We start from the raw sequence: 23,177 nt of genomic DNA, 5'->3' as shown, positions 1-23,177 counted from the left end.
CGGTTGTCAGTTTCAGCTGTCGGCTGTAGTGGCCGGTATATTGGGTCCAGGTCTATGTGTTTGTTGATGGGGTTTGTGGATGAGTGCCATGCTTCTAGGAATTCCCTGGCTGTTCTTTGTTTTGCTTGCCCTATAATGGTAGTGTTGTCCCAGTCAAATTCATGTTGCTTGTCGTCTGCGTGTGTGGCTATTAGGGATAGCTGGTCGTGTCGTTTCGTGGCTAGTTGATGTTCGTGGATGCGGATCGTTAGCTGTCTTCCTGTTTGTCCTATATAGTGTTTTGTGCAGTCCTTACATGGGATTTTGTACACTACGTTAGTTTTGCTCATGCTGGGTATCGGGTCCTTCGTTTTGGTGAGTTGTTGTCTGAGAGTGGCTGTTGGTTTGTGTGCGTTATAAGTCCTAGTGGTCGCAGTAGTCTGGCTGTCATGAAATGCTTACAGAGATTTTCAAATATAAATGGCCAGGATTCATAGAAGTGTGGATCTAAATTGTTAGTTCGCACACAGCAATTGAAGCTGATTTCTATGTATGTTCATTCATGAAATGTACATGCTAGCTGTTCACCTGCAAGGACATCACGGTTCGTCCTCAGCTGTTCATTTTTCAGGAAGGACTGAACAATATGAACAGTAAAGGATTCACTTGAATTTTTGGAATCAAAGTAAATAATGGCATTAAAACCCTACTACAACTCAGTTAACATAACTGAGAAGCATTCTATCTGGGTGCATAATGTCTGGAACAGCAACTGCCCTGCCCAGGACTGTAAGAAACTACAGAAAGTTGTGAGCACATCCCAGACTGTCAGGGAAGCCAACCTCCCATCGTGGACTCCATTTATACTTCTCATTGCTGCGGAAAGCTGTCAGCATCATCAAGGACCCCACCCATGTCAGTAGTTCTCTCTTTCAATCTCTTCCATCAGGCAGAGGATATAGAAGCTTGAACACACACACACACCAACTTCTTTCCTGCTGTTATTAGACTGCTGAATGGACTTCTCTGACTTCAAATAATAGTGATTTTGATAATGTTAATCCTGCTTTGTGCACCTCCTGTGCAGCTGTAACCTTATATGCCTCACTCTGTCTAAGCACCCTGTGATCTGTATGTCCTTGTTTGCTATGATCTGCCTGTACTGCACACAAAACAAAACCTTTTCACTGTACTAAGGTATATGTGACTACAATAAATCAAATCAAGTTAACTAAGGAAGACCCAGGTCTTTGGCCTGTATGAGCTCACCACATAGTGCTTTTATCAACTGAGCTATAAAAATAATTTGGTTTGCTTTCCTTTTTTTTGTGTATAAAGTTCTATTAAATTACAAAGACAGCTTGATATGCTGTGAAGAAAAAGAAATCTGTTTCAGTAGCTGGTGTCACATGCTTTTTTTTGATTGCATGTTGACTTTTGATATTTTTAGATCTTCACTGTCTAACTGAGTCATTTTCAACTCTGAGCTATTTATTCCCTGATGCAGAGATGAGTTTGGAAGTACAGTTGCCAGCAATTTCTTGTTCCCAACATTTCCCACCTATTTCTAAGGAGATGGTTTCTTGGAAGAACATAAAAAGTGCATAAGAAATTGCAGAAAATGCTCGCATGTACTTGAAACCAGTTGTAGATCTCAAAAACATGCATAACACAGTAAGAAAAGCAGCATTAAAACAGAAAATCAGAACTTTCAGCAAAATTGCGGAAAATGCTTGAAACCTGTTATAGATCTCCAAAACATGTATGACGCCACAAGAAAAGCAACTTCAAATCAGGTGAATTTGATCCAGAATTAGTGAAGTTATGAAAATTCATAACTCCTTTAAAATGATTCTTGAATCTGTAAATTTAAAAAAATGTTTGAAGAAGACTCTAAGATTTTAAGCATGATTTGGAGATCCTGGTGTTGGACTGGGGTGTACAAAGTTAAAAATCACACAACACCAGGTTATAGTCCAACAGGTTTAATTGGAAGCACACTAGCTTTCGGAGCACCACTCCTTCATTAGATGAATCACCTGATGAAGGAGCGGCGCTCCGAAAGCTAATGTGCTTCCAATTAAACCTGTTGGACTATAACCTGGTGTTGTGTGATTTTTAACTTAAGATTTTACAAAATCATGTGACTTAAGATAATTGACTAGACAAACCATCTGGTGAGATAACTGCTGAAGTGTTTTGTAAGCTCTATGAGGCTACCTCAGAAATTCACCAAGTCTCTTTTGACAGTAGCATCCAAACCCACAGCCATTTCTAGCCAGAAGTATAAGGGCAGTAAATACATAGGAATACCACCATCTGCGAGTTTCCCTCCAAGACACAGCATTCTGACTCGGAAATACATTACCTTTCCTTTGTTGTGTCAAAATCCTGGAACTCACATCTCCTTGGTGACATTACGGTTATACCTATAGCACCGCTACCTTCTGAAGGGCAACCAGAGATAGGAAATAAATGTCAGTGATACTTGAATTCCGTGAATTAATAAGAAAAAGGTTGAGCTTTCTCAAACCACAAAAAGGCAAAGCTGAGACACCAGAAGCAGATTCAGTATAGAAAGAAAGAGCACTTTTTATCTTATTTTACATGGTAGTCTTATATTCTGCCATTAGTAATATGTTTGCAACCTCTTGTAAATGTGTTCAATGACTAACCACCATGTTACCAAATTGCAAAAATAAAACATATGATCTAAAGAGCCGGGATCTGACTTGTCCAGTATTACCATCAGCTGGGGTCATCACACAGAAATAACCAAACTGTTAAGCAGGATGTTATTGATTGGTCAGTTGAAAAGGAACTCTAGAAAATGACACTGTCCGCATCTTCATGACGGAGGGAGGAGAAGGTTCACAGAGGTGTATTTTCTGATGATAATTGTATAAAAGATGAAAGCTTTATTCACACGGGATTCCTGCCCCTCCTGCATTAATAAAGAACAATGTATTATGGAATTGTGTAGCAATGGAGTGCCACTTTTTTTAATCCTTCATAGGATGAGGACAGCATTTAATGCCCTTTGGGCAGTAAGAGTAAACCAGATTGCTGTGGGTCTGGAGTCACATACGTATGATAGACTGGCAGAGATGGCAAGTGAAAGGTGTTGAGACTGCCCTCGTGTGACTGACCTCATCTTTTTTCTTTGTTTTAAATTATATTTTCTTCATTCAACTTTTGAAACAAATTTATCTTTTCTTCTTTCTGCGGCTGCAGTAGTGGAGAGAAGTTGCGGGGAGCTGTTGAGCTGCAGATCTGGTCCATTCCTTATGACCATAGCGGTCCCAGCTTGAGCAATTGGTCCAGTATTGATGAATTGGGGTGCATTCTTTTCCTCTGATGTTTTGGTGCCATATGCAATGGGGGCAGAGTAAATGGTCTCTAAAGTGAATAATCTTTCCATCTTCGGGAGGTCAGTCAGTTCTTGGAAGTTGAGGTTGGCGTGTGCCTCGAGAGCTGGGACATTCTGCTGACTATGGTAGCTGCTGGAGTATCAGCAGTAATGAGGTGGCTTTCACAGAGGCAACCTTCTGGTCCGGTCACTGGTGGCTGGAACCACTTCAGTGTGCTTCCTCTTGGTGTTGCGACCTCAGGGGCATCTCTTAGCCACTTAGGAAATCAAGAAGCTATGGATGGAACAGAAATTGACATTAGTCTCATCTTTATGTGATTTATTTATTTTTATAATTTATGTAATGAAAATGGTGCTGTCTTATGGTGACTTATACACATTTTACTGTATTGTTATAAATACATGGAACAATAAATTATCATTATTACGTATAGGCCAGACCATGTAAGGATAGCAGTCTTCCCTAAAGGACATTAGTGAACCAGACAGGTTTTTCCTGACAATCCAAAATACAGTAGCGCCTTGACGTACGAATGACCCCGTTCACGAACAAATCGGTTTACGAACAGGATTGTACGTAAAATTTTGCTTCAACGTATGTACGAAATTCAAGGTACGAACACAAAAAGCCAGCGTGCGACCACGTGGTTTCATTGTTCTGCTTTGCTCTGCGCTTGTTGAACGCAAAAGCTCTCAGGCCCCGCGTGATCTCATTCACTTTGTCTTTGGCACATGCACTGTGAACAGCCTTCCAAGCTTTCTTACGCTTTCCGAACAATGGGAAAAATTGATTCAGTTTGCGAGCTTTTCAGTTCGTGAACCGGGTCCCGGAACGGATTAAGTTTATAAATCGAGGCACTACTGTAGATTAATTGTCATTATTAGAAGCTTAATTCCAGATTTTTATTGAATTCAAATGTCACCATCTGCCATAATAGGATTCAAATCCATGTCCCCAGAACATTACCTGGATCTCCAAATTAACAATCCAGCAATAATACCACTAGGCCATCACCTCCTCTTTGCGTGGGAGTGATGTGAATGCTTCATGTTGTTTCTTTTAGGCTTATCTTTGTTGCATCAACTACTGAAAGCGAAATTTACCTTTTTATTTGAACTTTCAACTGGCTGTTAATTTGCAATAGTTCTGTACAATTTGCGTTAGTTCTGAAGTGGAAATTAATTTAAAGTATACAATATGCAAAGAAATATAGCAGAGGAGGAGGCCTTTCGTCATACTAAGCCTCCGCTAATTCCTGTTCCTTATTTAGATCCGCTACAAATTGTGCAGTTTCTATCTCTCTGTTCACATCACGTTCCATGTGTCTGTCAAGATATGCCTTAAATGTTGCTAGTGTGCCTGCTCTGCTTATGCCATTTCCGCTGGCAGTGCCCATCACTTCCTGTGTCCGAAAATTTCCCTACACTTCTCCCCTAAACTTGCCCTTTCTCACAGTGAGCCTATGCCCTTTTGTAGTTTACATTTCCACCCTGGGAAAAAGCCTCTCACGATCCACTCTATCCATGTCTCTCATGTTGATGAAGGTAAGTGTGCTGTATGCCTCCTTGACCACCTTATCCACCTGTGTTGCCACTTTCAGGGATCTGTAGACCTGTACATCCAGATCTCTCTGTTTGTCAGTTTACCAGGATGTTGCTGCAATGGAAGGTTTGAATTATGGGGAGAGGCTGGATAGGCTAGGACTTTTTTCATTGGAACACAGGAGGTTGACCTTACAGATGTTTTTAAAATCATGAGGGGTATAGGTAAGATGAATAGCAAGCGACTTTTTCATGAAGTGGGGGAGTTCAAAACTAGGGGCATATTTTGAATGTAAGTGGAGAAAAATGTTAAAAAGACATGAGGTGCAACTTTTTTAAGTAGAGAGTGGTTCATGTGTGGTATGAACTTCCAGAGGAAGTGATACAGTTAAAACTTTTAAAAGGCATTTGGATAAATACATGAATAAGAAATGTTTGGAGGGATATGGACCAAGTGCAGGTCCATATCCCTCCAAAATATATTAATGGAAATATATTAATAAAAATGGTATGTTATTTAGAATGGTATACCAGCTGTGCCAGCTATGTGTCCTTACTTCGTTTTGTTCTTCCTCTCCGTTTCACTATGTCTAGGTGCAGATCTGGCTTCTGTGGCTGATGTAAAAGGTGAAAACAGCCTGCTCTGTGGTTTGCTCTTTTAACCTGGAAGACTGGGGCATTCATTCCTTGATGCTTTTGGGACCAGAAGGTCCAAGTAAGCTTTGCATGGTCAGAAAGGAGAGATCCCATCCAGAGTAAGACATTGTCCAAGTGAGTATATAGTTAGGGGAATTTGGAGGCAACATGGGAATTCGGTATAGAAGGGAAGTGGTGCTTTTTGCTTGTTTTTATTGGCTTAAACTCTGTAAGTTTATTGAACAGGATAGATTGAAACCCAGGATCAGAGGCCCAGCATAAAAGAATGAGATCACAGGTGAGCCATAAGTTCATTGGTAGTTGCTGCTGGTATGCAGACTCAACACAGCAAAAAAGTCCCAGAAGGCCTCAATTGAGTAAGAGAACTTACAGGCTGATATCCAGGAGAGTGCACACCTTGGAAAGCCTGCCTACATCTAGCTTTGAACAGTTAAGTTGCTTAGTGACATCCAATTCTGAACCAATTAAAATAATTGTCTGGTTAAATGGTCACCCTGTTCTAATGGTCATAGAATATGAGTTCCCTGATTGGGGCTGTTTACCTGGTCCAATATATGGATAGCATCTATAAACAGGAGTGTCAGAGGTTCTGCTCACTCTATGAACTGGCTCTGATGAAGCTGGATCAGTGTCAAGTGCTATGCACATGCAAATAAAGAGTGATTTGGTGACAGAATACTGACCTCTGTGAAGTTATTTTCCTCAGTAATTAAAATAGTGATGCTGGGCCAGGTGATGTGATATAACTGTATTATGGTTCATTGCCCAGTTCTGGTTCATTGTGATTGCATCTGTAGCAAGTGTTGGTTTCTTGAACTCCAGCTCAGAGTTGATGAGTTGGCATCTGAGCTTCAAACACTGCGCGACATCAGGGAAGGGGAGAGTTTCAGGATGCAGTTACAATCCTGTTTAATTCAGTGGTCACAGACAGGAAGATATGCCTGTGAGAAGGCAGATAGAGGGATCCAGAGGGTAGTGCTTATCTAACAGGTTTGAGATTCTTGCTCGCTGTTGGGGTTGTGGGGAGAATGAGCAAACTGATCATGGTGCAGGGAGCCATTCAAGAGAGGGGAGAAAAGAGAAATGTCATTATAATCAGGGATAGTATAGTCAGAGGAATAGACACTGTTCTCTGTGGCCAGAATCAAGAATCACAAATGGCTGTGTTGTCTGCCTATTGTCTGGATTCAGGATATTTCATCTGGGCTAGAAAGGAACTTGGCGTGGAGGGAGAAAAATCTAGTTGTCATGGTTCACGTAGATATCAACAAAATAGGCAGAAAGTGGAAAGAAGTTTTGGTGAGGGAATATGAGCAGCTAGGGGCTAAATTGAAAAGTAGAAGTGAATGTTAACAATATATTTGCCTTCCTAATTGCCAAATAAACCTGCACATTAACCTTAAGAGAATAGGGAAATAGCAGTCCCAAGTTCCTTTGTTCTTTATATTTCTGAAGCCTTTCCCCATTTAGAAAATAATCTATGCATCAATTTTTCCGACCAAAGTGCATTAGTTCACACTTTCCCACATTGTCTTCCATCTGCCACTTCTTTGCCAACTCTTCTAGCCTGTCCAAATTCTTCTATAACCTACCTGCTCCCTCAACATTACCTGTCCTTCCACCTACCTTTGTGTCACCTGCAAACTTAGCAACAATGCCCTCAGTTTCTTCATCCAGATTGTTTTCCTGGTTTTCTCCTCACAGCTGGAGGTAGGGCTGAGAATCTCTGGCACTACTCTCATTCTTGCAGAGATCCATGGGTGCCACTAATACCTGCATGAAAGAAGGGAGGGAAGTCATTGTCTAAGCTAAATTGAAGCTTGTGCAGAAGAATGAGTTAGTTTTGTTGGTAACAGGAGAGCAGCACAATGAGGTTTACTGAGGTTGTTACCCATTCATGTCTCCCTGGCGCTATATGTCCAGCCCCCACTCTGCTATTCTGTATTAGATCTGCTCCCTCAACCCAGAACTGACCAATCATGAACAGTTTATCTGCAATAAGGCAAAGCGATGAATTGAATATAATGGAAGTGGATACAAGAGCAATTAGTGAAGCAGTCGGAAGGACATAAGAATAGAAATATTTTCCAGTTCTAAAGGATAAGGTTGGTATGATGCAATACTAAGTAATATAGTCCATCACTGTTGGTGAGATGCATGTGCAGCAGTGGAGTTAGAGTAAGTAATGGCCATCGGACCGTGAAGTAGCAGGAGCGATATGGTGATACTTAACCTTGTGGAAGATCAGAGAAGTTGCTTTTGCACTGCTAGGAGTCACACTTGACAGGATACCATACTGAGCTGTGCTGTAATTTGGGTCAAGGCTGACTGGGTCTCATGGCAGCTGCAGAAAAGTGGACTGACCTCCTCTCTGCCATCATGTCCGCAGCACCCCCAGATCTTTACCTATGAAGCAAGGAGCAAGCTTGTCTTTGTTCTGGACCATCTCTTTGTGATTCGGGTCAAGGCCACTGTTGTTTGTAGGTTGTTACTGGCCTACAGCTAGGTTTTAAATATGGCACCAGAAGCATGAAAGTCAAAAGCCCTGTTAGTGGTGAGAATTTCCATTTCACTTGTCATTGGATTCCCTAGGATAGAAGTCCAGTATGCCAGTTGCATAACTGAGTGAAAAGTGGATGATTGAATGAGAAAATTGGCACCTGGCTATGAAAGAGTTGATGCAATGTGTAGTGATTGGAACATTGGCCTGGTGGATCTCATTGACTGTTGATCGGAGGTGTTAATCTGGGCCAATCAGGGAGCCCTGACTGACAGGTATAAACAGGAGATTCAGAGAGTCTCCTCATTTATAGGAACTGGCTCTGAGCTGGCTGGTCAGAGCCCATGTACTGTGTACATGTAAATAAAGGGTGACCTTGGTGACAGGATAACAGCCTCTGTGCAGTTATTTCCCCATGAAACTCATTCCATGCTATTTGTAAACTGGAAATGGGAAGATTCCAGCCACTTATGATATTTGTCTTGAGTTCTTCCATCCATCTTTATTTTTGTTTTTGGTCCTAACATCTCCCTGTGTGGCTAAAGTTAAATTTTCCTTAATGACAATCCATTGAAAAACTTTGGTATATTTTAGAGCAGCAATAGCATTGTACAGTAAAGTAGTTGTTGTTGCAGTTTCTTTCCCTGATTTATTTTTTAAGTTGATTTTATTCTTCTTTTAATGTCATTAAGAAATTTTGGTAATGGAAGAGGATGAATACCCACAGATTATGTTGCATCAGTAGGAACAGTTTTGGTGAACCAACATTTGACACCACCAAAATTCAGAATCTAATGTAAAGGTTTTTTTTACATTCTCGTGGTTTTTCAGCTGTCGGAGTGTTGGAAATATATATACCATTATAATGAATTCAGAAAGGTCAATATCGGAGAACAGAAGCAGCTTTACTGACAAAACCAACTCTGCTATCACTGCAAGGCAACCACCCCGAATCCTTGTGGTGGATGTGACACTTCCATTTTGGTCAGAAGTTTGTACTAATCTCTGCGAAGCCCTGGAAAATTTTTTTGCTTTAGCCTGCAGTTTGGGAGGGCCACCTCGTCTTCCTCTCTTCAGTCTATATGTGGCTCATAACCAACAGGAATGTCTTCTGCCTTTTGTGGTATGTAGGACTATCAAACCCAGGCAATGCAGCTGGCTCTCATTCAGCTACTTGCCATATAATTATCTGAAATTGTAATTCTGTTTGAATTGAAAGTTCACAAGCTGACTCATTAATTGTAATGATGCATTTTGTGTCAAGTTATTAGCCAGATGATAACATATTTCATTGCATAAAACTATTATTTCCAGTTGGTCAGAGGCCAGAGCAATTCATGCAAACCACAAAATCTGGCTGTACCCTTCAGTTGGAAACATAAACAAACATTGAGGTTTCAAGGACTGTTTGAAGTGGAACTTACTGAATGTTTATCAAGAATATTTCCTCTAAATTTTAGTTTGTTGCCTTTGAAAATATTTTTTTTCATGAAGATGGATGAGAAACGTTACTAAGTGTAAATACATGAGCGTAGCAGATCAGCAGGATATAAAACATCTTAAAAAAAAGATTGTAATGAAGTAACAATTTACAGTTTTTGAATTAGCAAATGTGGCATAGTATTCAATTAAGGTTTTGAAAATTTAACTTGTCAAGCATTCTAAGACGGAAATATTTTCCATTTCTTTTGTCAGAAAGGTGGGCAGTACATTTTAAGTAATTTTAAACTGGTAATTTTAAGCCCTATTGACTATCTTAGAGTGGCTTTACTAGTAGCTTCCTTGATCTCTGGAGGGGAAACACCTAAAAAATTAAGAGGAACTCTAACTAATGGATAGGAATAACATGGAGAATTTTACTCTAGACAGTCAGATGATATCGTTGGTCTTTAACAGTGTATTTCTTCAATACTTTTTTTTTGTGCTGCAGCAAATTAAAGGAAATTTTTCCAGGCTCCATTCTTGTGTTGCTGAACTGAGGTCAATGCCAAAACAGGGTAGTATACGTGAAAATACAGGCTCTTTAAAGCATGCTGTGGAGGATGGCCTTTTACAGTTTAAACAGTACATGAGGCATGTGACAGTGGGAGGATCACTTAATAGCTGTTCAGTGGAGGTAATGTATGCTTACATTTGCTATTAATGATATTTATTACCCTACAGCTGGTTGCTATCCCATTTCAATTACATGCTTTGTTTAGAGGCAAAGCTGACATTATAAAAATTTTCTAACTTACATTATCAGTAAACCTTCCTAAGAGATTAGTCAGGGTGAGTCAAATGATTTGTGTTTTATAACAATTAGTGTGCTCATGCCATTTAGGGAATAAAATCAGAATGACTGGCCTACAGCAACTTAATATCAATAAATCATAGTGGCTCATTGGTTAGTGCTGCTGCCTCACAGCACCAGGGATCTAGACTCGATTCCTGCAGGTGACTGTCTGTGGAGTTTGCATATTCTCCCTATTTCTGTATGGATTTCCTACCACAGCCTTGAGATATGTAGATTAGGTGGATTGGCTAAATTACCTTGTAGTGTGCAGGCTAAGTGATTAGCCATGGGAAATGCAGGAGTGGGGAGGTTCTGGGTGGGATACTCTTTGAAGGGTCAGTGTGGACTTAATGGGCTGAATGACCTGTTTCTACACCATATGGATTGTATGAAATTCTACTTTTACTCATTGATATGTTGGGATATTCCTGTTTGTTTGAGGGATTGGATTGCCTAGCTCTGTCAATTATTCTGTAAAATGTGAGTCATCATCTTATTTTCCCTTACCTATGTACTTCAGTTTTTTTAAAAAACTGAAAATACACTGTCATATGCATGAAATACAAATTAATGGAATCTACACCTGTACCTGTGTAGAATTTCTGGAAAAAAAAGGCATACATGGCTAAAAGCAACCTTTAAGTTGATTTGGTGTGATTTCTGCATAAGAGGATACATAGAAAATGAAATTATTTCTAATTGGGACCTACTGAAATAAGGGCAATCTACTGCAATGTCCATGATGACATTTTTGCCATTCCTACTCCAAGACAATGGCAGTAGACTGGTGGAAACCATGGTATTTCTGGCCTTTAGTATTATGCAATGAATAAGGAAAGCAATGATGTTTACTTGCATGTAAGAACAGTTCTGCATTTGAATATCATTAGGGATACTTTGGTAGAACTGGGAAGGGGGAGTGGGAAGATGATCTTATGTTTTTGAAATAGCTTCTAAGGTGGAGTGATTTGGGGGCTAGAAAAGCAGCACAGCCCATGATCTCAAACAATGTAGCCTCTGATTTTCTTTTCTTCTGAGCTGACCTCTAAGCATGACAGCAACTGTGGTGCTTTGCCACCATTGCTTATCTGTGACAGTGGTAATTGCTACCAACCCTCTTTTCTATGTTCAATGTAAAGGCCTCGTTTCGTAACAATGGCAGATGATAGACCATGAGTCTCAACAGATTTTGCATACCGAGGTAATTATTGTATGTTAGCAATAGGTATAGGTTACATTAATTCATTAGGCATTTTAAATTTATTCATTCAAGGAATGTTGATGTGACTAGCCAGGTTAACATTTATTAGGTAAAAACAACATTTATTGCTCATCCCTAACTGCCTTTGAGAAGCTGGTGATGAGCTGCATTCTTGAACCACTGCAATCCATTTTTTAGATTAGATTACATTACAGTGTGGAAACAGGCCCTTCGGCCCAACAAGTCCACACCGACCCGCCGAAGCGAAACCCACCCATACCCCTACATTTACCCCTTATCTAACACTACGGGCAATTTAGTATGGCCAATTCACCATCTTTTGACTGTGGGAGGAAACCCACACAGACACGGGGAGAACGTGCAAACTCCACACAGTCAGTCGCCTGAGGAGGGAATTGAACCCGGGTCTCTGGCGCTGTGAGGCAGCAGTGCTAACCACTGTGCCACCATGCCGCCCCATTTGGTGTAGGCATGCCTGCAGTGCTGTTATCGGGAGGGTATTCCAGATTTCATCCCAATAACAGTGAAGGAAAGGACATTGGAACACAAGAACTGTTGAGCCTTCCTCACCATTAAGTAGGATCATGGCTCATCAACCACTTCAATGTTCTTTTACCCACCACAATTCCATAAATCTGTACACCACTAGTAACCAGAAACTATCAATTTTCAACTTAAACATACTCAAATACTAAGCTTCCACAGCCCTCTGTTAGAGAATTTCAAAGGTTCACAACCTTCCAAGTAAAATTCGATCATCTCTCGTTTCCAATCTGCTACTTCCCCTCTGTTATCTGACCTATGAGCAGACCCCTCATATTTGAATAGTTCTTTCTCTGCACCTTGTCTGTAGCTGGAACACTATATTCTGCATTCTGTTCTTATTACCCTGATGTACTTAGGTAAAGTATGATTTATCTGGTTAATGTGCAAAATAATACTTTTCACTGTATCTCAGTGCATGTGACAATAATAAATCAAATCAAATCTCTTCATAGGACAGTCTCACCATCTCACAAATAAGTTCCATTTTCACTGTGGCAATAATAACTTTCCTAAGACACAAAGAAACCGAAACTGAACACGCAACTCCAGGTGTGGTCTAACCAAGTTCTTGTACAATTGAAGTAAGACTTTAGTACTCCTGTATTGTACTCAAATCCTTTTGCAATAATCCATTTCCCTAGCCTCCTTCAAATACCTTGCTGTACCTGAATGTTAACCTTCAGTGACTTATTGACAAAGGACACCTAGGGTCCCTTTGTAAATTTACACTTACCATTTAGGAAATATTCTGTATATCTATTTCTCCCAATAAAGTGAAAAACCTTGCATTTTTCCAAATTATATTGCATCTGCCATGTTTTTGCCCATTCACCTAAGCCTATACAAATCTTCCTGAAGTAATCTTATACCTTACTGTCAACAACATTCTGACTTAATTTTGTATCGTCCACAAATTTGGTCCCCAACTCCAAATCATTAATATATTGTGAACAGATTGGGCTCAAGTACTGATCTTTACCATCTCCAACTAGTGACAGCCTTCCAACATAAGAATGACCTATTTGTTTTACTGTCTTTTTATCCATTAGGCATTTATTAATCCAGTTTTGCTGGATATGGACATGGAGTGTATTAGTATCCGAGGAGTTATGGATAGTGCTGAACACTATTTAATCAACAGCTCCCATCTCTGATCTTATGATGGAAAATTGTTCATTGATGAAGCAGCTAAGCATGTGTGGGTGTAGGATACCTTCTGATAGTCTATGACTAAGCTTCAACAATAATCGTCTACCTTTGTATTAGGTGTGAGTCAAACCAGCAGAGTGTTTTCTGATTCCTATTGACAGTTTTGCGAGGGCTCCTTGATGGCACTACCCATCAAACGTTGCCTTGACATCAAAACCAGTTACCCTCATGTCCTCCCTTGAATTAAGAGCGCAGTGGACCTGACAGATCCCAAACTGAGCGTCAGTGAACAAGTTATTGCCAAATAACTGCAGCTTGATAGCATTTTATGTACTGGGCATACCTGCGTAAATTTCTAATTGTTGGGTAGATTTTATTGTTGTAACTGTGCTGGAAAATTTGACTAGGGACATGCTAAGTTCTGTAGCACAATTCTACAGTATCAGTGCTGCAATGCTGTCAGGACCCATAGTCTTTTCAGTATCCAGAGCCTCCAGCTGTTTGTTTACCTCACTTGATGTGAATCAGATTGTCTGAAGGGTAGAAACAAGCATAGAGAGTGCTAGAGAAATCCTACAGGACAGGCAGCATCTTTGGAGAAAAAAATGTTTTAAGCCCAGTATGAGTGAGTTCCTGAACCCCAGCAATTCACAATATAAGATAATGATTTAGAACATACAACAGTACAGCACAGTACAGGCACTTCAGCCCATGATGTTGTGCCGAGCATTTATCTTATTCTAACCAACACACCTAACCAACACACCTAACCAACACACCCCTTAATTTACTGCTGTCCATGTGCTTGTCCAACTGTCGCTTAAATGTCCCTAATGACTCTACTACCACTGCTGGCAGTGCATTCCATGCACCCATCAATCTCTGCGTAAAACCTACCTCTGACATCTCCCCTATACCTTCCTCCAATCACCTTAAAACTATGACCCTTATGTCAGCCATTTCTGTCCTGGGGAAAAGTCTCTGTCTATCTACTCCATCTATGTGTCTCATTACCTTGTACACTTCTACGAAGTCACCTCGCTTCCTTCTTCTCTCCAGTGTGAAAAGCCCTAGCCCTCCAATCGAGGCAGCATCCTGGTAAATCTCCTCTGCACCCTCTCGAAAGCATCTACATCCTTCTTATAATGAGACAACCACAACTGGACACAATATTCCAACTGTGGTTTATATAACCAGGGTTTTATAGAGCTGCAGCAAAACCTCGCAGCTCTTAAACTAAATCCCCCAGTAATGAAAGCCAAAACACCAAATGCTTTCTTAACAACCCTATCAACTTGGGTGGCAGCTTTGAGGGATCTATATACATGGACCCCAAGATCCCACACTGCCAAGAATCCTGTCTTTGACCCTTTATTCAGCATTCATATTCAACCTTCCAAAATGAATCACTTCATTTATCCAAGTTGAACTCCATCTGCCACTTCTCAGCCTAGCTCTGCATCCTGTCAATGTCTTGTTGTTGCCTGCAGCAACCCTCGACACTACCTACTACACCACCAACCTTTGTGTCATCAGCAAACTTACTAAGCCACCCGTCCACTTTTTCATCCAAGTAATTTATAAAAACTACAAAGAGCAGAGGCCCAAGAACAGATCCCTGTGGGACACCACTGGTCACCAACCTCCATTTGGAAAACTCTCCATCCACTACCAATCGCTGTCTTCTTTTGGCCAGCCAGTTCTGTATCCAGACAGCCAAATTTCTCTGAATCCCATATCTCCTAACTTTCTGAATGAGCCTACCATGGGAAACCTGATTAAATGCCTTCCTGAAATCCAAATACACCACATCCACTGCTCGACCTTTGTCAACTTGTCTTGTCACATCCTCAAAAAACTCAGTAAGTCTTGTGAGGCATGACCTGCCCCTCACAAAGCCATGCTGACTATCTTTAATTAAACTAAGGATTTATGAGTATTTGGAAAAACAATCTCTCAGAATCCTTTCCAGTGCCTTGCTTACCACAGACATAAGACTGACTGGTCTGTAATTCCCAGGGATTTCCCTATTCCCTTTCTTGAACAGAGGAATAACATTCGCCTCCCTCCAATTAGCCACTACTACTCCGTTGAGAGTGAGGATGCAAAGATTATCGCCTGAAGTGCAGCAATCTCATTCCTCACTTCCTGTGGTAACCTTGGTTATCTGGTCCGGCCCTGGGGACTTATCTATCTTGATGCTTCCCAGAATTCCCAACACATCCACTTACTCAATATCAATCTGTTCAAGCCTGTCAACTTGGTCCATGGTGTTCTCACTATCAACAAGGCTCCTCTCTCGAGCAAATACTGAAGGAAAAAACTCAGTTAGGGCCTCCCTTACCTCCTTAGACTCCAGGCACAAGTTCCCTCCACTATCACTGATCAACCCTACCCTATCTCTGATCATTCTCTTGTTTAGATGAGAGAACTAAATCTCCAAGTTTGCAGGCAACACAAAGATGGTAGTTTGACCTTTGAGGAGGATGCAGAGATGCTTCATTGTTACTTGTACAAGTAAGTGGGCAAATGCATGGCAGATGAAATATAGTGTGGATAAATATGAGCTAATGTGGTAGCAAAAACATAGAGACAGATTATTAACTGAATGGCAATAGCTTGGAAACCAGTGAAGTGCCATGAAACTTGGGTGTCCTTGTATACCAGTCACAGAAAGTAAGCATGCAGATACACCAGGAGGTGAAGAAGGCTAATGGTATGTTGGCTTATAGAGCTGGAGGATTTGAGGACAGGAGCGGGATTGTTTTACTGCAATTGTACGGGCCTTGGTGAGTTCACACCTGGTTTATTGTATGCAATTTTGGTCTCCTTACCTAAGGAAGGAAGTATAATAAAGTTATAACAGATTGATTCCTTTGATGGCAGGACAGATGTCAAATTCTAACAGAACTAGACAGTGTAAAGACAAGAACAATATTCTTGATGACTGGGGAGTCCAGAACCCCAGTAGTCACAGTTTAAGGATATGGGGGTCATCATCAGTGCTATCAAGCAGCACTTGCTCAGCAAAAACCTGCTCTGTGTCACCCAGTTTGGGTTCCATCATGGCCACTCAGCTCCTGACTTCATTACAACCTTGGTTCAAACATGAACAAAAGAGCTGAATGCTAGTGGGAAGGTTAGGTGAGAGTGACAGCTCTTGACAGCAAGGCTGCATTCAACCAAGTGTGGTATCAGGAGCTTTAGCAAAACTGGAATCATTGGGTATCGGGGGCAAACTTTCCAATGGTTGCAATATTACCTGATAGGAGACCTCTGCAGGAGTTCCTCAGGGTATTGCCAAGGCCCAACTATCTTCACTTGCTTCATCAATGACCTCCCCTCCATCATAAGGTCATAAGAGGGGGGATGTTCATGGATGATTACACAATGTTCAGTACCATTCACGACTCCTCAGACACTGAAGCAGTCCATGTCCAAATGCAGCAAGATCTGGACAATATTCTGGGCTTGGGCTAACAAGTGGCAAATAACATTCACCCCACAAAAATGCTAGGCTATGAGCATGACCAATAAGAGACAATCTGACCACTGCCCCTTGACATTCAATGGTGTTACCATCACTGAATCCCCCATTATCAATATCCTGAGAGTTACCATTTATAGAAACTCAACTGGACTTAGCATATAAATGGCAACAAGAGCAGGTTAGAGGCGAGGAATACTGTAGTGAGTAACTCACCTCCTGACTCCCCAAAACACAAGGCACAAGTCAGGAATGTGATGGAATACTCCCTACCTGCTTGGATGAGTGCAGCCTCAACATCACTCAAGAAGCTTGACACCATCCAGGACAGAGCAGCCTGCTTGATTGGCACTACATTGACAATTTGTTTATTTTGTCCAAGAAAATTTTCTGATTCAGTACTAGAGAAGGTGCAAAACTTGACCTACACTTGGCAAATAAAGCAGGGCAGGTGACTGAGCTGTCAATGGGGAGGCACTTTGGGGGCAGCAACCATAATTCTATTCGTTTTAAAATAGTGATGGAAAATGATAAACCAGATCTAAAAGTTGAAGTTCTAAATTGGAGGAAGACCAATTTTAATGGTATACAGCAAGAACCTTCAAAAGCTGATTGGGGGCAGATGTGGCAGGCAAAGGAAAGCTTTCAGAAATGTCATAACAAGAGTCCAGAGACAGTGTATTCCTGTTAGAGTGAAAGGAAAGGCTGGTAAGTATAGGGAATGCTGGATGACTGGAGAAATTGAGTGTTTGGTTCAGATAAAGAAGGAAGCATATGTCAGGTATAGACATGAGAGATCGAGAGAATCCTTAAAAGTAGTAGGAGTAGAAAGGCAGTAGGAGTATACTTAAGAGGGAAATCAGGAGGGCAAAAAGGAGACATGAAATAACTTTGGCAAATAGGGCGAAGGAGAATCCAAAGGGTTTTTAAAAGTACATTAAGGACAAAAGGATAACTGGGGAGAGAATAGGCCCCTCAAAGATCAGCAAGACAGCATATGTATGGAGCCGCAGGAGATCCTAAACGAGTATTTTGCAACAATGCTTACTGTGGAGAAGGACAATGCTTACTGTGGAGAAGGACATGGAAGATATAGAATATGCGGAAATAGATGGTGACATCTTGAAAAATGTCCATATTGCAGAGGAGGAAGTACTGGATGTCTTGAAATGTACAAAAGTGGATAGAAGGAGATTGTACTACAGGCCACTCAATGAATATCGAGGGCAAACTTTCCAATGGTTGCAATATTACCTGATAGGACACCTCTGCAGGAGTTCCTCGGTATTGCCAAGGCCCAAATGAGAAAGAGGTACAAATACATAGAGAGATCATACAAAGATGTAGGAGCAACAGGGTGGTGATGATAGGAGATTTTAATTTTCCCAACATTGACCGGGATTCACTTAGTGTTAGAGGTCTGGATGGAGCAGAATTTGTAAACAGCATCCAGGAGGGTTTTCGAGAGCGTTATGTAAATAGTCCAACTTGAGAAGGATCCATACTGGACCTGGTGTTGGGAAATAAGCCCGCTAGGTGGTTGAAGTTTCAGTAGGGGATTACTTTGGGAATAATGATCCCAATTCCATAAGTTTTAGAATACTCATGGACAAAGGTGAGAGTAGTCCTAAAGGAAGAGTGCTAAATTAGGGGAAGATCTTTGAGGAGAAAGTGAGGTCTGCAGATGCTGGAGATCAGAGCTGAAAATGTGTTGCTGGAAAAGCGCAGCAGGTCAGGCAGCATCCAGGGAACAGGAGAATCGACNGGATGCTGCCTGACCTGCTGCGCTTTTCCAGCAACACATTTTCAGCTCTAAATTAGGGGAAGGCCAACTATACCAAATTTCAGCAGGAGCTGGAGAATGTAGATTGGGAGCAGCTGTTTTAATGGAAATCCCCATTCGATATGTGAGAGGCTTTTAAAGAGAGGTTGATTAGAGGTCAAGAGAGATAGATTCCTGTCAGAATGAGGGATAGAAATGGCAAGATTAGGGAACCATGGATGATAGGTGATATTGTGAGACTAGCTAATAGGATAAAGGATGCGACATAAGGTCTAAGGACAGTTGAAGCTTTGGAAGAATATTGGGAATGTAAAACCAATCTGAAACGAATTAAGAGGGCTAAAAGGGGTCATGAGATATCCTTAGCAAGCAGGGTTAAGGGAAACCCCAAAGCCTTTTATTCAGATATAAGGAGCAAGAGTGCAATGAGGTAAGGGTTGGGCCACTCAAGGAAAAAGGAGCAAAAATATGCTTGGAACCAGAAAAAATGGGTGAGATTATTAATGAATACTTTACATTGATATTCACCAAGGAGAGGGACATGGCAGATGTTGAAGTTAGGGATAGATCCTTACTTAAGGTCAAGTCAGCATAAGGAGGGAGGAAGTGTTGGGTATTCTAAAAGGCGTTAAGGTGGACAAGTCCCAGGTCTGGATGGGATCTGTCACAGGTTACTGAGGGAAGCGAGAGAGGAAATAGCTAGATATCTTTGCAGCATCCTTGAACATGGGGGAGGTCCCAGAGTACTAGAGAATTATTAATGTTGTCCCCTTGTCGAAGGAGGGTAGCAGGAATAATCCAGATATTTACAGACCTGTGAGCCTGACATCAGCGATAGCAAAGCTACTGGAGAAGATAAAAAGGGATAGGATATATACCCATTTGGAAGAAAATGGGCTTATCAGTAATAGGCAACATGGTTTTGTGCAGGGAAGGTCATGTCTTACAAACCTAATAAAATTCTTTGAAGAGGTGACAAAGTTGATTGATGAGGGAAGGGACGTAAATGTCACAGACATGGATTTTATTAAGGTGTTTGATAAGGTTTCCCATGATAGGCTGATGAAAAAGGTGGTGTCGCATAGGGTCCAGGGTGTTCCAGCCAGATGGATAGAGAACTGGTTGGACAACAGGAGACAAAGAGTAGTAGTGGAAGGGACCTTCTCAAAATGGAGACCTGTGACCAGTGTTGTTTGTGATATACATAAATGATTTGGAGGAAAGTGTAGGTTGCCTCATTAGCAAGTTTGCAGATGACACTAAGATTAGTAGAGTAGTAGATCGTGCAGGGGGCTGTCAAGAGAATACAGCACAATATAGATAGATTGGAGAGTTGGGCAGAGAAGTGGCAGATTGGGTTCAATTCAGACAAATGTGAGATGATGCATTTTAGAAGATGCATTTCAAGAGCGAACTATGCAGTAAATGGAAAAGTCTTGGGGAAAATTGATGTACAGAGAGATTTGGGTGTTCCCTAAAGGTCGCAATACAGATTAGTCGAGTAGTCAAAAAGGCATGCCTTCCTTCATTGGATGGGGTATTGAGTATAAGAGTTGGCAGGTTATGTTACAGTTGAAGAAGATTTTGCTTAGGCCATATTTGGAATACTGCATACAGTTCTGGTCACCACATTACCTAAAGGATGTGGATACTTTGGAGAGGGTGCAGAAGAGGTTCACTAGGATATTGCCTGGTATGGAGCGTGCTACCTGTGAGGAGAGGTTGAGTAGATTAGGATTATTTTCATTGGAAAGAAGGAGGTTGAAAGGGGACCTGATCGAAGCCTACAAAATCATGAGAGGTGCAGACAGAGTGGATAGCAAGAAACTTTTTCTCAGAGTGGAGAAATCAGTTACGAGTTCAAAGTGAGAGGGGAAAAATTTAGAGGAGATATATGTGGAAAGTTCTTTATGCAGAGGGTGGTGGGTGCCTGGAATGCGTTGCCAGCGCAGAACGATAGCATCATTGAAGATCTATCTAGACAGATATATGAATGGGCAGTGAGCAAAGGGATACAGATCCTTAGAAAATAGGTGGCAGATTTAGATAGAGGATCTGGATCAGCGCAGGTCTGGAGGGCCAAAGGGCCGGTTCCTGTGCTGTAAGGTACTTTATTCTTTGTTCTTGTTCTAAATCCCCAGGACCTGATCAGGTGTACCCGAGAACTCTGTGGGAAGCTAGGGAAGTGATTGCTGGGCCTCTTGCTGAGATATTTGTATCATTGATAGTCACAGGTGAGGTGCCGGAAGCCTGGAGGTTGGCTAACATTGTACCCCTATTTAAGAAAAATGGTAAGGAAATGGTGGGCAAGTTGTTGGAGGAAATCCTGAAGAAAATGGTTTACATGTATTTGGAAAGGTAAGGACTGATTAGGGATAGTCCGCTTGGTTTTGAAACAGGCCATTCAGCTCAACAAGTCCACACTAATCCTCCAAAGAGTAATCCACCCAGACCTCTTCCCCTCCATTTATCCCTGACTAATGCACCTAATGCTATGGGGACTTTAGCATGGCCAATTCACCTAACCTACACATCTTTGGATCGTGGGTGGAAACCGGACACCCGGAGGAAACCATGCAGACACTGGGCGAATGAGCAAACTCCACACAGTCGCCCGAGGCTGGAATCGAACCCGGGTCCCTGGCGCTGTGAGGCAGCAGTGCTAACTACTGAGCCACCATGCCACCCTGTTTGTGCGTGGGAAATCATGTCTGACAAACTTGATTGAGTTTTTTGAAGAAGTAACAAAGAGGATTGATGAGGGGGAATGGTGGACATGATCTATATGGACCTTAGTAAGGCGTTTGACAAGATTACCCCTGGGAGACTGGATAGCAAGGTTGGATCTCATGGAATACAAGGAGAACTAGCCATTTGGATACAGAACTCACTCAAAGGTAGAAGACAGAGGGTGGTGGTGGAGAGTTACTTTTCAAACTGGAGGTCTGTGACCAGTGGAGTGCCACAAGGATTGGTGCTGGGTCGACTACATTTTGTCATTTATATAAATAATTTTGATGTGAACACAGGAGGTATAGTTAGTAAGTTTGCAGATGACACCAAAATTGGAAATGTGGTGGACAGCAAAGAAGATTACCTCAGAGTACAATGGGTACTTGATCAGATGGGCCAATGGGCTGAGGAGTGGAAGGTGGAGTTTAATTTAGATAAATGGGAGGTGCTGCATTTTGGAAAAGCAAATCTTAGCAGGACTTATACACTTAAGGTAAGGTCTAGGGAGTGTGGCTGAACAAAGAGACTTTATAGTGCAGGTTCATAATTCCTTGAAAGTGGAGTCACAGGTAGATAGGATAGTGAAGAATGCGTTTGGTATGCTTTCCTTTATTGGTCAGAGTATTGAGTATAGGAGTTGGGAGATCATGCTGCATCTGTACAGGACATTGGTCGGCCACTTTTGGAATATTGCGTCATTCTGATCTCCTTTTTATCGGAAGGATGTTGTGAAACTTGAAAGAGTTTGGAAAAGATTTACAAGGATGAGCTACAGGGAGAGGTTGAATAGGCTGGGGCTGTTTTCCCTGGAGCTTAGGAGGCTGAGGAGTGACCTTATAGAAGTTTATAAAGTCATGAGGGGCATGGATAGGATAAATAGACAAAGTCTTTTCTCTAGGGTGAGGGAGTCCAGAACTAGAGGGTAGAGGTTTAGGGTGAGAGGGGAAAGATATAAAAGGGTCCAAGAGGCAACTTTTTCACACAGATGGTAGAATGAGCTGTCAAAGGAAGTGGTGGAGAGTGGTATACAATTGCAGCATTTATAGGCATCTGGATGGGTATATGAATAGGAAGGGTTTGGAGGTATATGGGCCAACTACTGACAAATGCCATAAGTTTAGGTTAGGATATCTGGTTGGCATGGACGAGTTGGGCCAAAGGATCTGTTTCCATGCTGTACATCTCTATGATTGTATGATTAAGTATCCACTCCCTCTACCACCAACACCCAGTAGTAGCAGTGTGTACTATCTAGTGCAGAGATTCACTTAAGATCCTCAGATAGCAACTTGCAAACCCACAACCACTTCTATCTGGTAGCACAAGGGTAATAGATAAAGGAGAAAACATCTATCTTATAGTTCCCCTCCAAGCCACTCACCATACTTGGAAATATATCATTTTTTTTATTGGAAAGTTAAAATCCCCTACCAAAACTACCCTATTATTGTTACAGATAGCTGAGATCTCTTTACAAGTTTGTTTCTCAATTTCCCTCTGACTATTAGGTGGTCTATAGTACAATCCCAATAAGGTGATCATCCCTTTCTTATTTCTCAGTTCTACCCAAATAACTTCCCTGGATGTATTTCCGGGAATATCCTCCCTCAGCACAGCTGTAATGCTATCCCTTATCAAAAACGCCACTCCCCCTCCTCTCTTGCCTCCCTTTCTATCCTTCCTGTAGCATTTGTATCCTGGAACATTCAGCTGCCAGTCCTGCCCATCTTTGAGCCATGTTTCTGTAATTGCTATGATATCCCAGTCCCATATCCCTAACCATGCCCTGAATTCATCTGCCTTCCCAGTTAGGCCCCTTGCATTGAAATGAATGCAGTTTAATTTATTAGTCCTACCTTGTCCCTGCCTGCCCTGAGTGTTTCACTCACTTCTGTTCTCAACTGTACCAGTCTCAGATTGATCTCTTTCCTCAC

General features: G+C 41.5%; 1 protein-coding gene across 1 annotated transcript in view; it reads left to right on the top strand.

Moving 5' to 3' along the window:
• Positions 1–23,177, top strand: part of LOC122555310 (meiosis 1 associated protein) — a 111,202-nt gene that overhangs the window by 11,793 nt on the left and 76,232 nt on the right. Inside the window, exons 2-3 of the mRNA XM_043701562.1 lie at positions 8,880–9,171; positions 9,979–10,164. Of these exons, the coding sequence (XP_043557497.1) occupies positions 8,880–9,171; positions 9,979–10,164 (478 nt within the window). The remainder of the gene's footprint in view (positions 1–8,879; positions 9,172–9,978; positions 10,165–23,177) is intronic.

This window comes from Chiloscyllium plagiosum, chromosome 1 (genome assembly GCF_004010195.1).
Source record: "Chiloscyllium plagiosum isolate BGI_BamShark_2017 chromosome 1, ASM401019v2, whole genome shotgun sequence".
Lineage (NCBI taxonomy): Eukaryota > Metazoa > Chordata > Chondrichthyes > Orectolobiformes > Hemiscylliidae > Chiloscyllium > Chiloscyllium plagiosum.
This window is presented reverse-complemented; position numbering and strand designations above follow the sequence as displayed.